The sequence below is a fragment of the Vigna unguiculata genome, chromosome 4 (genome assembly GCF_037176805.1).
Source record: "Vigna unguiculata cultivar grain cowpea cultivar isolate G323 ecotype 2 chromosome 4, ASM3717680v1, whole genome shotgun sequence".
NCBI classification, from domain to species: domain Eukaryota; kingdom Viridiplantae; phylum Streptophyta; class Magnoliopsida; order Fabales; family Fabaceae; genus Vigna; species Vigna unguiculata.
In genome coordinates, this window is record NC_140795.1 from 799,818 (window position 1) to 813,531 (window position 13,714).

Sequence of the window (13,714 nt, forward strand, 5' to 3'; positions counted from 1 at the left end):
AACAAAAAAAAAAACTTGTTAAAATTTCCAAATTCATATTATTTGGTCTATAAAAGATGAGTTAAAAAGAATCATTATGATTACACTATTGGAGATGCTTTTATGGTGGTTTGAGTTAGTTTGGCGGTTGTGTTCTGTGGGTATTCTCCTGAATGGGATGGATATGGACCTCTAATTTGTTATCAAGAGGTCTTGTATTTGTATGCCCAGAAGGTAACCTAAAGTAATTCCAAAAATTTCCAACAAAGACATACAAATAGAAACATTAAAAAAGTACTATTAAAAGTCACATCGATCTTTGAGTCATCAAAATAATATATATATATATATATATATATATATATATATATATATATAATTATCTAATAATACGTAAAAAAAATAATGAAAATATTTGAAAATTAGAGCAAATTTAATTGAAATTGAACCAATGGAAGTAGTGTGTTGAATCATGACTAAGCAACTGGCAATAATTTTAACTTGTTCTGTTAGTACAGAATATTGTTACTAGTTGCTGGTGTTGCTTGCTCTTGTCATAGCCATTTCATTCATTGCATATACAATATATGTGTCCAAAATTGGTGAGTCACAAAATCACAAGAGTGTTTGTGGGTATGAACGCTTTTTAGAGATGCACCTCCATAATATATATGTGCAACTCCATAAGATCTGCCAAATGACTAAAATACCCTTAAGTAAGTTAAAAATTAAACTATTCATTCATATTCTAGATATTCTAAAATATACAATCCAGGTATCCTCAAATGTATATTTCAGAGAATACAAAATTTGTATTTAAGAATGTATAATTTAAATTATATCAAACTACCATAACTTGTCCGTTTTTGCAATTTTTTTTTTAAAGTTTGTCAATTTCGGTAATTTAAGAAAAAAAGTACACCGCTTTAGTGATTTTTTTCGAATATTGAACCAACTTAGGTTTTGTCTTGGTGCATTTTTCTTTATGACTTTGGCCTCACCAACGTTGCTTTAGCCACAGTGCATAGCCCTTTATAGGAGCCCACAGGGTTTCTCTGATTCATTCACCAACCACATGGAAGTTACCACTGATCCACAAAATCTGAACCATTACCAAGTGCTCAAATAACACTAATCAGCTAAACAACAAGAATCTAATTACACTAACCAATGTCCAAACATTGGACGGCCATGATTCAAGCAAGAGTAGGTGTTGCCAATACTCAGCATGCACAAGCACAAAAGTTTCCCTAAATTTCTATATTTTTCATATCAAATGCTATTCAATGCACATGAGTACTACTCAACCTATTATACTATTACCTGAACAAGAATAATTCAAGGATCATGCACAAACAGAAAGAGCCTCACGGGTAACACCAACAACAAATGCAACATGACTAATAATTAATGACCAAATTTTTCTATCAGACAATGTTGTTATACGCAGAAAATGCAAGGAGTTTATACTGTAGGCAAGTTAAAATCCTTGCATTTGAATAGACTACAGAGAGATGATATAACAAAATTCCAAAACCAAACTTTTCACAAAACAATGAGAGGCATCTCTCTCTCTCTCTCTCTCTCTCTATCTTTGCCTTCTAATTTGTCTTCACATTCCCACACTCACCACCTATATGTATCTGCAAATTACCAAACTGGGGGAGAAATATATTTTATTAACACTTTAACAGTTTAAAGAACAAAGATAGCTAGATATCTGTCCTAACAAGTTCAGCATGTCACCACCCTCTCTGATGGAAATAGTTTCTGTCTGTTTCCCTAACAGATTCTGTGGATTTCTGAAGCTTTCCCATCACAGCATTCTTGAAACTAATGACTTCTTGAGCCTTTGAGCAAGACCTCTGCATTCTAACACCACTCAAGCTGCTCCTAGACTTCATCATTTCATTGAGGGAGAGCCTTTTCCTTGGACTAGGTTCAGGTCGTTGCTTTGGAGCACTATGAGACCTCAACTTGGCCTTAAAAGACTGAGTACTAGCCATGTAGTTTGGAAATTTCCCATATTGCCTTAGATACAAGTTATCATCAGGACACACACTTTGTGGTGTCATAGGTGCAACTGAGTCACAACTACAAGGATTTGTGAAGCGTGGAGTGCTTTGTGCTGTAGAGAACCGACATTCTTCCCCTGTTAACCCCCATTCAGAGTCCTGAAAATTCCTTTGATCTGGTATGGACCAACGTGTAGGGGTAGGGGTAGGGGTAGGGGTACCTCTATATGAAATTGCAAAGAAGGGAGATGAAAGTGCCTGAAGTGATGGCTCGTCACCAAAATCTGATATTGTTCTTCTTGATCTTGACTTAGGCCTGAAAGTGTCTACTTCCACTATTTTGGGGCTCCCATCAACACTTTTGTTGATGTTAAGTGTAGCATCAAAAGACGATGATGCTCGTCTACTGTGGATTGGAACTGCATACTCACTCCTAGTATCATCAAACCTCTCCTGAGAAAATTTCAATGCAGCAGCAAGCTTAATATAACAAATAACATAATCATTTACTGTGCATAATATAATTAGAAATGTAGCAGAATATGAGATCTATTCCAATACCATGGATCTTCTTGCTCTATTTTGAGATCTAAATGCTTCATTCTTCGTACTCATGAGCCTGCGAGATTGGTGGGACCGTACTCTAGCTTGAGCTCTAATAAGAGCCTGCATACTATGCAGTGTTGCTGTTGCTTGCTTCCTCACTAAATACCCTCTGATAAGTGCCTGCAACTTCACCAATCCTTTTAATGCCCTCAGTGCCTTCCTTGCCTGTTCAAAACACATGTCAATTTCAAAATTCCACTCCACAGTGCACCAAAAACAAACAGGTAGAGTTCAACATTCTAACCCACACTATTGAAGCCAAAAAGCCTGCAACTTTTTGACATAAATAAGCAAAGCTAAAATGTACAAACTCACCAGGTATCCTCTGAACACTGCTTGAATCTTGATAGCAGCCCATATCTCAGGTCCAACGCCAAACATGGTGCCACCCCTTCCTTGGCTTGTGAGTCTAACAACTGCTACGGTGGCCTGTGCTGCCGCCACGGCAGCATCAGCCGCAGCTGCAGTGGCCGCAGCAACCGCAATGGTGTGCTTGTTTTTGTCCTTCTCTGTGTAGAATGACTGTAACCAAGCTGCCTCAGCTTGAGAAATGTTGGGAGGTATAGTTCCTGGGTTGACACAAAACTCTTGAATTATTAGTACTCTCAGAAAAACCAGATTCTATGATGTTTTGTTTCTTCTCTCTCTCTCTTGAAATCCCAAACAAACTCTTGATCCACCTTGTGGCTCTCCCCATTGCTGCTCTCACTGCAAGAAACAGTTCAACCTACAAATATAGTGAAATTTGGTGGTTAAAGTAAGCATTAGCATCTAAAAAACAATGACAAAGAAAGAGATAAGAAGAAAAGAAAACACTGTGATGTGAATGTGAATGAGGTATACACTTCCATCAAGCTGAAAAGATTGAAGCCCCTGGAATCACCATCAAAGTGTCCAAGCAAGCCCAAACAAAAAGGGCAGCTACGTCAAAAGCTAAGAAGATGACCTTCTGTAAGATCTGCCAATCAGCACAACTTTTCAAAAGTGCCAACCATTACTACGCCAATAATTTCTCGCGTTGTCAAGGAAACGGGCATGTTTGATCTTCAAAAACAGCTTGTAAGCCATCTCTGTTTTCTTTGTAGCAAGTAGCCTGTTGCTCAGTTTACTATATACTAGCCTGCTTGGGCAAAACCCCTTGCCCAAAGCCTCCTCCATAACAAGAACAGCATTTTCCAGTTGTCCAACATTGCAAAGACCACAAATGATGTACTCATAAACTTCCAAATCTGAACTGTACCCACATTCTTGCATCTCCTCCCATATGCTCAACAATGTTCCACACTTTCCAACCTTAGAAAGCCGCATAAGCAGTATCTTATAAGCTTCCATTGATATCACACACCCTGATTTTCTTGCCTTCTTGTATATCACCAAAGCAGCATACGGTGGACCATAGCTACACAATCGTTTGATAAAGGCTGTTATGGTCCCAATAGACGGCACAACACCTCGCCTCAACATCTCATCAAACATCTGAAGCGAATCAGCCACTTTCCTCACTCTGAGAAACGCAGTAATTATTCTAACAAACGTATCAAGATCAGGTTCACAGTTATCACTCAACATCCTATTATAATACTTCATGCACTCCTCAAAATCCCCAACAGACACAAAATTGAAAATCATTGCATTATAAGCTGCAGTATCTGGCTGGCAATTCTTCTCCCTCATAGCACAGAAAACTTCAACAGCTTCATCCATTCTACCTACCCTCCCCAAGCTCTCCATAAGGAATCCAAACGTCCTACAATCGGGTCCAACCCCATCAGCCTCCATTTCCCTCATAATCCTCTCAACCTCACCCACCTTACCAATCTTAGACCACCCACCGGCAACCACATTGTATGTACCAACATCAAAACACACCTTCCCCTTCATCGAATACAACACAGAATTGGCAGCACCGACATGAGAACGATGACAAAGACACGACAAAAGCACGTTCAAAGCCTCGGTGTCACGCCGAACCCCGAGATCATCCAAGCTCCCAAACATCTGGATTGCCCTAGACACATGACCAGCCCTAACAAAACTATCAATAACAATAGACAACATCAACAAATCACCATCAGTGCCACGTTTCCTCATGTCACACAACACACTCATCATAAAAACAAAAAACTTTCTTCTTCCGAGTGCCTTAACAATCACATGGTAACTACCAACATCATTGGGTACCCCTGGTTGTTTAACTGCCCAGTTGAAAAACGTGACCATGGATTCACCACTGAGGTTCCCATAGTTGAGTACTTTACCGAGAACGTTAACGTCGACGTCAGCGCCAACGTTGGACAAAGCGGTTTCGATTGCAGCCTTTCCCGTTAGCTTCTGGAGGAAGACTCCCCGCAGTTTATCTTCGGAGGGCAAAAACGCGTCCACCAGTTTCGTGTCCGGTTGCGGCGGTTCGAGGGGTTTCGAAACAGGGTTCTGGGATTTGAAAGTGGCAATGGGGAAAAGGTGGGAAATTTGGTCGAGGACGAGGCGTTCGTCGATATGGGGATGGTGGTGCTGGGGAGAACAAGGTGGCGCGTGGAGAGATGAGAGTGGGGAACGGCGCGTGGAGAGATGAGGGTGGTGGTACGGTTTGGTGAAGCGCTCGAGGAAGCGGAAAGATCGAAACGACATACACCCTTCTCTGGAGACACCCCTGATAACCACTTTGTTACGACTGCAATATCTTGCCGCTGAATGGAAAAACAATGTGAGGAACAAATATTCAACATAAGCAAATATGTGAAAAAAATAGAGAAACAATGAATGAGCAGGATGTATGTGTTGCAATTTTAGCATAGCTTCAAGTCCTTTTTCAATTTAGTCTGGGATGAGCTTATCAGGGACATAAAAAGAGTATCCCTTTTGAGGAATCAAAGAAGCCTTCAACTTGAAACTATACCTGGAGAGAGGACTATTAAAACAAGGGGTATATACACATACGTTACACACACACACACACACAACATTTCTGTCTGTAATTTTCAGCCTGTTCATCTGCTGTATAAATTATTAACTCTTGAAATTCAACTAGTATGTTAGATAGTTCTGTTTTGCCATCAGAGAGTGCATAATGCTAGATAAAAGAAATTAAGGGAGGCTGCATGCTATGGATGCCATTTCTCAGGAATTAGAAACACAACAGCATAATGCTAGATAAAAGCATCTCTCACTCACTCCAAACAAAATCATAGCCCAACACACATGTGCAAACTAAGAGAAGAAAAGACGGAAAACCTGTTCAAAGGAGGCAGAATCACCAATGTGGCAATCAGGAACAGTGCGCGAACGGCGTGCGGACGGTGCACAGTGCGCGGAAGGCGCGCGGACAGCGGGGACGGCGAGCGGACGGCGGGGCCGGCGAGCGGACGGCCCGTGGACGGCGTGCGAACGGCGCGACAATCGGTGCGGCGAACGGAGCGGCGAACGGAATGACGAACGGAGCGGCGACGGCAAAGGCAACGTGACTGTGTGAGAAAGAGAATATATTTCTGAAAAAAGAATGAAGACGAGAGTAGGGAGGGAAAGGAAATTAAGAATTTAAAGATATTATGAAAGTTTTCTTAAATCTATCATAATATATTTTTAACAGTTTTGTCACCGTGATTTAGATTTTTTTTTTACTGTTGATTAAATTATTTCAGATTATACATTAGGTACTAAATTAATAAATGGGGACATTGTTTTTTATAATAACTCTCCTAAATATAATTTTTATTATCCTTTGTTTATCACAAAATGTTATTTTTCATTTTTTTTATCTCTTGTATTTTTTTTTCTTCCTAAGTAAACCCGTCCAAACAAAGTTGTATACCCTATTAATTGCATATCTGAGTGATTATTCTCTTACTCTTCCATTTTTTTTTCACATTTAATGTTTTGTTTAGATTATAAGGGAAATAGAAAATAAATAAATATGAAAAGAGAGGGGGAAAAAAGGACAAATATATACATGACATGCTATTTATGAAAAAGTCAATTTTATGTGGCATATTATTATTAAAATAAAGTATTCTTAATAAGTATTATACTCACACAACAACAAATATGTATAGATACTTTATTTCAAAACCCAACACGTTTAAAAAGCATTAAGACATTGCATATAATTACTTAATAAATCTAAACTTCTATTATAGCTAGTGAATTCACAACTATTGTTGCTATGGTGAGTCACATACTACCAATACAACATATATGATGAAACATCTATTAAGTTGTTCGAAGAGAAACACCGAGAAAATTTAGTATAAATAAATGTATATAAGAGATTATTAATACAATATTTTAGGTCTAAAACTTTAAAATCATAATCTTATGAATTTATTTATATATTGTTTATGTTACACTTTTAACTACAATTTTTAACAAAATAATTTTTTTAAATGATAAAGCAATACAAAACAAGTGAAAGATAAATCGATAACAATGAATGATCAAACAATAAAAGCATAGAAAAAGGTAACCATAGAAGATAATCGAGGAAAAACACAATTTTTTGTAACTATTATCAAAAGATAATGAAATGGAAATATTTGAAAAAAATTATAAAAATAGGTAAGTCGTATCAAATTACACGAGTCACAACTTCACCATGAAGAAATCATATTAATGTAACAAGACTTTAGTTCAAAATATTTTTAGTTAAAGTTAAGATAATGTTACACAACTTTAATTCAGAGCATTTTTAACTAAGTCTTAACACGATTTAAAATGCACTTAATTGGTGTGACAATTTGACTCAACTTAAAATTATTTTGTACTAAATTTGATCTTGACCCGATTTTTTTACAATAAAAAAAGTGTATCAAACTGTGGTAATTCGTCTACTTTTGCAATTTTTTTTTTGAAATTTGTCAATTTCGGTAATTTAGGAAAAAAGTACACCATTTTAGTGCTTTTTCGAATATTGAACCAACTTAGGTTTTGTCTTGGTGCATTTTCTTTATGACTTTGGCCTCACCAAAGTTGCTTTAGCCCTTTATAGGTGCCCACAGGGTTTCTCTGATTCATTCACCAACCACATGGAAGTTACCACTGATCCACAAAATCTGAACCATTACCAAGTGCTCAAATAACACTAATCAGCTAAACAACAACAAGAATCTAATTACACTAACCAATGTCCAAACATTGGACGGCCATGATTCAAGCAAGAGTAGGTGTTGCCAATACTCAGCATGCACAAGCACAAAAGTTTCCCTAAATTTCTATATTTTTCATATCAAATGCTATTCAATGCACATAAGTACTACACAACCTATTATTCTATTACCTGAACAAGAATAATTCAAGGATCATGCACAAACAGAAAGAGGCTCACGGGTAACACCAAACAAACAACAACAACATATGCAACATGACTAATAATTAATGACCAAATTTTTCTATCAGACAATGTTGTTATACGCAGAAATTGCAACCTGTCCTGTGGTTCACATTCTCTCTCTCTCTCTCTCCCTCTTTTCTACATACATGTCAGTACAATAACCACCCGTGACCTCTTCTTTTCTGTCTTATTTTTCACTTTACACCTAAACTTTTCATTTTCTGTGTAATCATATTCTAAATGCTAAATATTGATTCATTTTAATAGTTTATCTTCATTAAGAAACTTGTGACAGATTTCTAATCTCATTCAGTTTTTTTCTTAAACCGGTTTTGAGTCAAATGACAGAACTAATGCTGTTACTTTACACCTAAACCAAGTGCCAAAACTAGTATATAAGCCATAGCACTAACCACTTCAAGCTCCAAATACCATTCTCCATTAGTGTTGTATTATTCTCACTAACATCATTTTTTTTCTCTGTTCTGTTTGTCATTTGTCACATCAGCAATCATTTTCCAGTTTTTGTTTTTCTTCTGGCTCTCTGTTGTGTCTCTTAAAATGTCAAACTTGCATTACTTGTTCATCTTTTTAGCAGTTGTTCTTCTTTTTCTGCAAAATCCCAGTAGAGTACATTGCCATACCAAGGGAATTAGACCAAAACGTTCTGTGGGTAAAGGGTTATTGACCAACATGACTAGAGTGCAGTATTCTGAAGAGCAATTCATGAAATGGGTGAACTTTGTTGGTTCCCTCAAACACTCAGTTTTTAAGGCAGTGAAAAATAAGCTTGTGGCTTCCTACACTTTGCACGTTGATAAGAATCCTAGTGCTGGAGATTTCACCTCAATTCAAGAAGCCATTGATTCTCTTCCCTTCGTTAATCTTGTGAGAGTGCTCATAAAAGTCCATGCAGGTGTCTACACGTGAGTAATAGTACTGCATTTTCCTGTACTTCAATTTGAATTCTGCCACATTCTGATCCTTCTGCTATTTTCCCTTTCCAAATTGTGCTCTTTTCATATAAGACATGGATTTTTGCTGTTTGTCTGCATTCAAGATTACAACTTTTGTTTCTTCTAATGTCTTTTTCCTTCTAATTCTATCATTCAAAATCCCAGATAATTGGTCTTTGTCTGAAGTAAATTCTGCAACATATAGCCTTTTAGTTCTGTCCTTATACCTCCATCTTCGTGTTAGATTAAGCAAATTTTCTTACATGCTTAATATTGTGATGAATTGTGAAAAGTGTTTTATTTGACTTGCATCTGATTTTCTCATTCCAGGGAGAAAGTTAACATTCCTGCTTTCAAATCCTACATAACAATAGAGGGAGATGGTGCAGATGAAACCATTGTTAAATGGAGTGACACTGCTCAAACACCTGGTTCAAATGGGAGGCCACTAGGAACCTATGGTTCTGCAACTTTTGCTGTGAATTCGCCTTATTTCATTGCCAAGAACATCACATTCCAAGTAAGAAAAAAAAGAAAAGAAAAACCCTCTATTTATTTCTATCCCAATTTACCTTTACTTTTTGTGTTTTACAAGCATAATAATATACATTATGAATGCAGAACACAACTCCTGTTCCTGCACCAGGAGCAATTGGAAAGCAAGCTGTGGCATTAAGGATTTCAGCAGACAATGCAGCATTCGTAGGCTGCAAATTCTTAGGAGCACAAGACACACTCTATGATCATGTTGGCAGACATTACTATAAAGATTGTTACATTGAAGGCTCTGTTGATTTCATATTCGGCAACTCTCTCTCACTGTTTGAGGTTAGATTTTCTCTGCATAATCATTACTTACTACCTCTAACCTGCAATGGTTGCCTTAATTTAATCCAAAACCTTCAAATAAACCAAATTTTCAATTTACTAGAAAGAGATATTAACGTTGAATCAAGTTTCATATAGATATTGGTAATGGCCAAAGGTCAAAGGTCTTGAAACATGTAATAGTTTCTTCATACCAGAATAACCTAACCAAAATTGTATCTGATGCATTTGTTATTTGGAATCATAAAAGTTTTCAACCACTTTCTTCTATCCATATAGCACCACTAGGTTGTTTTCCAAGTAATCAAGTTAAAACAACATAAGTGATCAATTGTTGAAGTTAGTTTCTTTTAGTATTAATTGTTTTAGGTATCATAAGTTTGCTTCAGGTCTATTTTTAAGTTTGTTTTAACTCTTGAATCGCGTATAATTTTGGTAATGACAATCTGATAATTTTGTCTGTGACACTATACTATACTATTTACATATAGGGATGTCACGTGCATGCAATAGCACAGAACACAGGGGCAGTAACAGCTCAAGGAAGGAGTAGCATATTGGAGGACACAGGGTTCTCATTTGTGAACTGTAAGGTCACGGGATCAGGGGCACTATACCTTGGAAGGGCATGGGGACCCTTTTCTCGCGTGGTCTTTGCTTACACATATATGGACAACATCATCATTCCCAAAGGCTGGTATAACTGGGGTGACCCTAACCGTGAAACGTATGTTACTCTTTCTCATCTTCACATATTCATATGCAAAAACTGTATATATTTGTACCTAAAATGTTTATATTTTTCTGGATACCATAACACCTCTTACAAATCTATATTTTTAAACAGAAAGTTGAGAATCATGTATATGTTTTTCTATTTTCTTGAAAGGGATGATTCCTGCAAGTCAACGAAATTGCAAGGCCAAAAGGTCATTTTATTTTACCAGTTCAATTTATCTGCCATGAACTCTTGGCAACATGTTAAGACCATTTGACCTCACAAAAATGATGTTTGAGACCACATTAAGTAGATTGAACAAACACTATGTTACAGTTGACAGATGTCTGTTTTTTAGGTATATATTGTTGAAGATTCAATCTTTACACTTTTATTATGAAATAGTCTTGATAAAAAATTAACCCATTAAAGGAAACTTAGTATTATGAAGAAATTAAGAATCTTTTTTGATAAATAAATAAATAAATAAATAAAACCCTCCTCCTATCTTCTTCTACACATCAATTCAGTTTTGTTGGTTCTTACTTTAACCCCTTGAGCAGCATTACACAAATGGGTCGGTGCCACTCACTCTCTTACTTACTGCACATTATGGGTGTGAAGTTTTTTTTGTCATCTTCCTCTTTATCTGTTCTTCCCACTTAACATGTCACAAACACCCTTCTTCAGCCATTGATGCTACCCTTATGCTTAAATGACAAAAAAAAAACACCCTCTATTCAGTGCAGCATCAACATAACCAAACCTGTCTCCATCAAACCATTAAGAAATATGAACGAGTCTATTCTTATGACACAACAAGGGAATAATAATAATAATAATAATAATAATAATAATAATATTGGTACCTTTTTTTATCTAGTGTGAGAGGTCAAGAAAATAAGCCTAGCTAGCCATACACATATCATTGTCCATTTCCATCCATAAGTATATATATCTATATATATATAAATGCGTGGTGCAAGTCTACGTGTTATCCTATGAACCCTCCAACAAAAAGTTATATTAAAAACAAACTAGGAACTTTCTGAAGACAGAAATTTTGGAAGGACTTTTGAGGGAAAGTGATAAGTAAAATACTTTATACTAAATTCAGAGGATTCTAACCACCGAACTTCATGTCTGTTTCTGCAATATAGATAAGGTATAGCAGCATGCACTGAGTGTCTGAAAAGCCACCTAATCCAATACCTTAACCTATTATTCTATTCAATCTTACTTGGTATACAGCTATATACACATTGGCATGCGCATGTGGGTGGCTTTATTGTTTCATCAGAAAATACTACATGTTTTTCTAATACAATTTTTTACTCTCTTTCAATTAGAAAATGTGTTGAGCTCTATACTAATAATGGGAAGTCTTACGTTAATTAGAGATAAATAGGTATAAATCTCATCTTAAAAATCAGTCATTTTGGGTTGAATTAGATTTAAAGTCACTTCTTAACATGATATCAGAACTTGATTTAGAACTTATTCTAACAAAATTTGTTATTTGTTAGATTTATTGTTTTAGTCGTTATTGGACCACCCATTAATGTATAATCCCACACACAAAATATATATACATCAGCATGAGGAGATGTGTTAGAAGTCTTCTCTCGACTAGGGATAAAACAATTTTATAATATACAAGTGAGTGTAAACCTCATCTTACGCCAGTTTTATGAGGTTAAATTAAGTTTAAATTTTACTTCTTAACACTAATTCACAGGAAAACCTCTGCTATGATTTATGATTTTCTATATAAAACCTTTTATATCAGCAATATAATTAATCAACAATTTCACTTGTTCTGATGTTTTGTATTGTATTGGGTGCACCACCAGAACTGTTTTTTATGGACAGTACAAGTGCACAGGACCTGGTGCAAATTTTGCAGGGAGAGTTTCATGGTCAAGAGAACTCACTGATGAGGAAGCTACACCTTTTCTGTCACTTAGCTTCATTGATGGGACTGAATGGATCCAATTGTAGTTAATTCACAGATTCCATTTTTTATATTGATTTTCTAATTTGAATTGCTCTCATGAAAACATTTGATGTATAAATTACAAATTTTAACTTATAATGAAATCAGTTTTATCTTGCAGAAACAAGTTGTTACCAAACTCAATCTCTTTGTACAATACAATAATCTGCATTAACTTGAATGCATGTGACTTCATTTTTTAAACAACTTAAATTCTCTTCAATCAGCTATGCTCATAGAATTTGTGTCTCAAACAGTTTTAATTTTTGGTGGTTTTGGCTTCAATGCACTTGGAGACACCTCCTGACAGAGCATGATGTTTACTTTATTTTTTGGAGCTTGCAAATATGTTTAGCACTAAACATAAAAGGTTGTTTTAACTTAACAAGTGACTTTGAATTTAATAAAAAATAAAAGAGAATTTACTCCCGTTTTTATTACTATAATATTTATAAAAACATCAAACTGATTGTTTTTAATGAAATTTTCTTTTTTTAATCACTTCTTTTGAATGGCAATCCTATATTTTGAATTCACAAGTTTATTTACATCAACATACTCTGATTTTGGATTAAACATATATATTTGATGGTTCTTTTTAAAGGAGACGATTCATGAGGAAGAGATTACTTAAATATGATCTGGTCTAACTTATATCACCATTGATATTATTTTTAACTCAAAATTTTTAGACAATGAGTTTATAATACTTTTGTTACGGTTGTATTATTGTGTTGCTGTTTTTACCTATTAGTTTTGGATTTTTGGGAATGGGGTGCATTTAGTAATTATGAGGTGTACGAAGGAAAAGCCTTTAGAATCTAACAATCTCTGGAAATTTGGGCTTCAAATTATTATTCGTGTGGCCCATAGTTTTAGCCTTATTCTGCTTTGTTCCATGGACAAAAACCATGCCCATTCTTTTCCCACTCTTTATAGTTTGAAATAAAAACCTAATAATATATATTGTTTTGCCTTTAAAATATTTTCAATTTATTTTTCTTTTTGTTTTATACATTTGATTGGTAGCAATTAATGCTAGTGTTTCCTCGAATTGAAATAAACTATTTTTGAAGCTGTGAAAGACAGTGACACTTTTAACAGATTTTGGGATAATTTGTCTCTTCTTAAGACAGCGTGCGTACTTGCATTTTCTTTTTTTGTATTTCCTATTTTGTTGAAGTGTTTTTTGATTTATAAAACTAATAATCATTTGACTTTTCTTCTTTCTATGTTTAATTTTGTTTTAATATTGCTCAATATTGTGTTTTGAATTTTATTTTACTATTATTG

General features: G+C 35.5%; 2 protein-coding genes and 1 pseudogene across 3 annotated transcripts; 1 reads left to right on the plus strand and 2 right to left on the minus strand.

The window, feature by feature from the left end:
* Window positions 1–1,353: 1,353 nt before the first annotated feature.
* LOC114181998 (protein IQ-domain 26-like) lies at window positions 1,354–4,004 on the minus strand (annotated as a pseudogene). Its single transcript, XR_014994564.1, has 3 exons — window positions 2,916–4,004; window positions 2,556–2,765; window positions 1,354–2,447 (listed from the first exon to the last, which is right to left on the minus strand). The product of XR_014994564.1 is annotated as a protein IQ-domain 26-like (transcript).
* Window positions 3,579–6,108, minus strand: LOC114182539 (uncharacterized). The gene is made up of 2 exons (XM_028069430.2): window positions 5,832–6,108; window positions 3,579–5,287 (listed from the first exon to the last, which is right to left on the minus strand). The coding sequence occupies exon 2, from the start codon at window positions 5,226–5,228 to the stop codon at window positions 3,579–3,581; it is 1,650 nt and encodes a 549-aa protein (XP_027925231.2). The 5' UTR covers window positions 5,229–5,287; window positions 5,832–6,108.
* A 2,216-nt stretch (window positions 6,109–8,324) lies between these two features.
* Window positions 8,325–12,548, plus strand: LOC114181365 (putative pectinesterase 53). The gene is made up of 5 exons (XM_028067790.2): window positions 8,325–8,849; window positions 9,210–9,399; window positions 9,501–9,707; window positions 10,199–10,434; window positions 12,279–12,548. The coding sequence occupies exons 1-5, from the start codon at window positions 8,485–8,487 to the stop codon at window positions 12,424–12,426; spliced, it is 1,146 nt and encodes a 381-aa protein (XP_027923591.1). The 5' UTR covers window positions 8,325–8,484; the 3' UTR covers window positions 12,427–12,548.
* Window positions 12,549–13,714: the final 1,166 nt, after the last annotated feature.

Coding starts and splice junctions, on each gene's coding strand:
- LOC114181365 (XM_028067790.2), top strand. CDS start 8,485: ATGTCAAACTTGCATTACTTGTTCATCTTTTTAGCAGTTGTTCTTCTT. Junction 9,400..9,500: donor CCAAGAACATCACATTCCAA/GTAAGAAAAAAA, acceptor TTATGAATGCAG/AACACAACTCCTGTTCCTGC. Junction 9,708..10,198: donor ACTCTCTCTCACTGTTTGAG/GTTAGATTTTCT, acceptor ATTTACATATAG/GGATGTCACGTGCATGCAAT.
- LOC114182539 (XM_028069430.2), bottom strand. CDS start 5,228: ATGTCGTTTCGATCTTTCCGCTTCCTCGAGCGCTTCACCAAACCGTAC.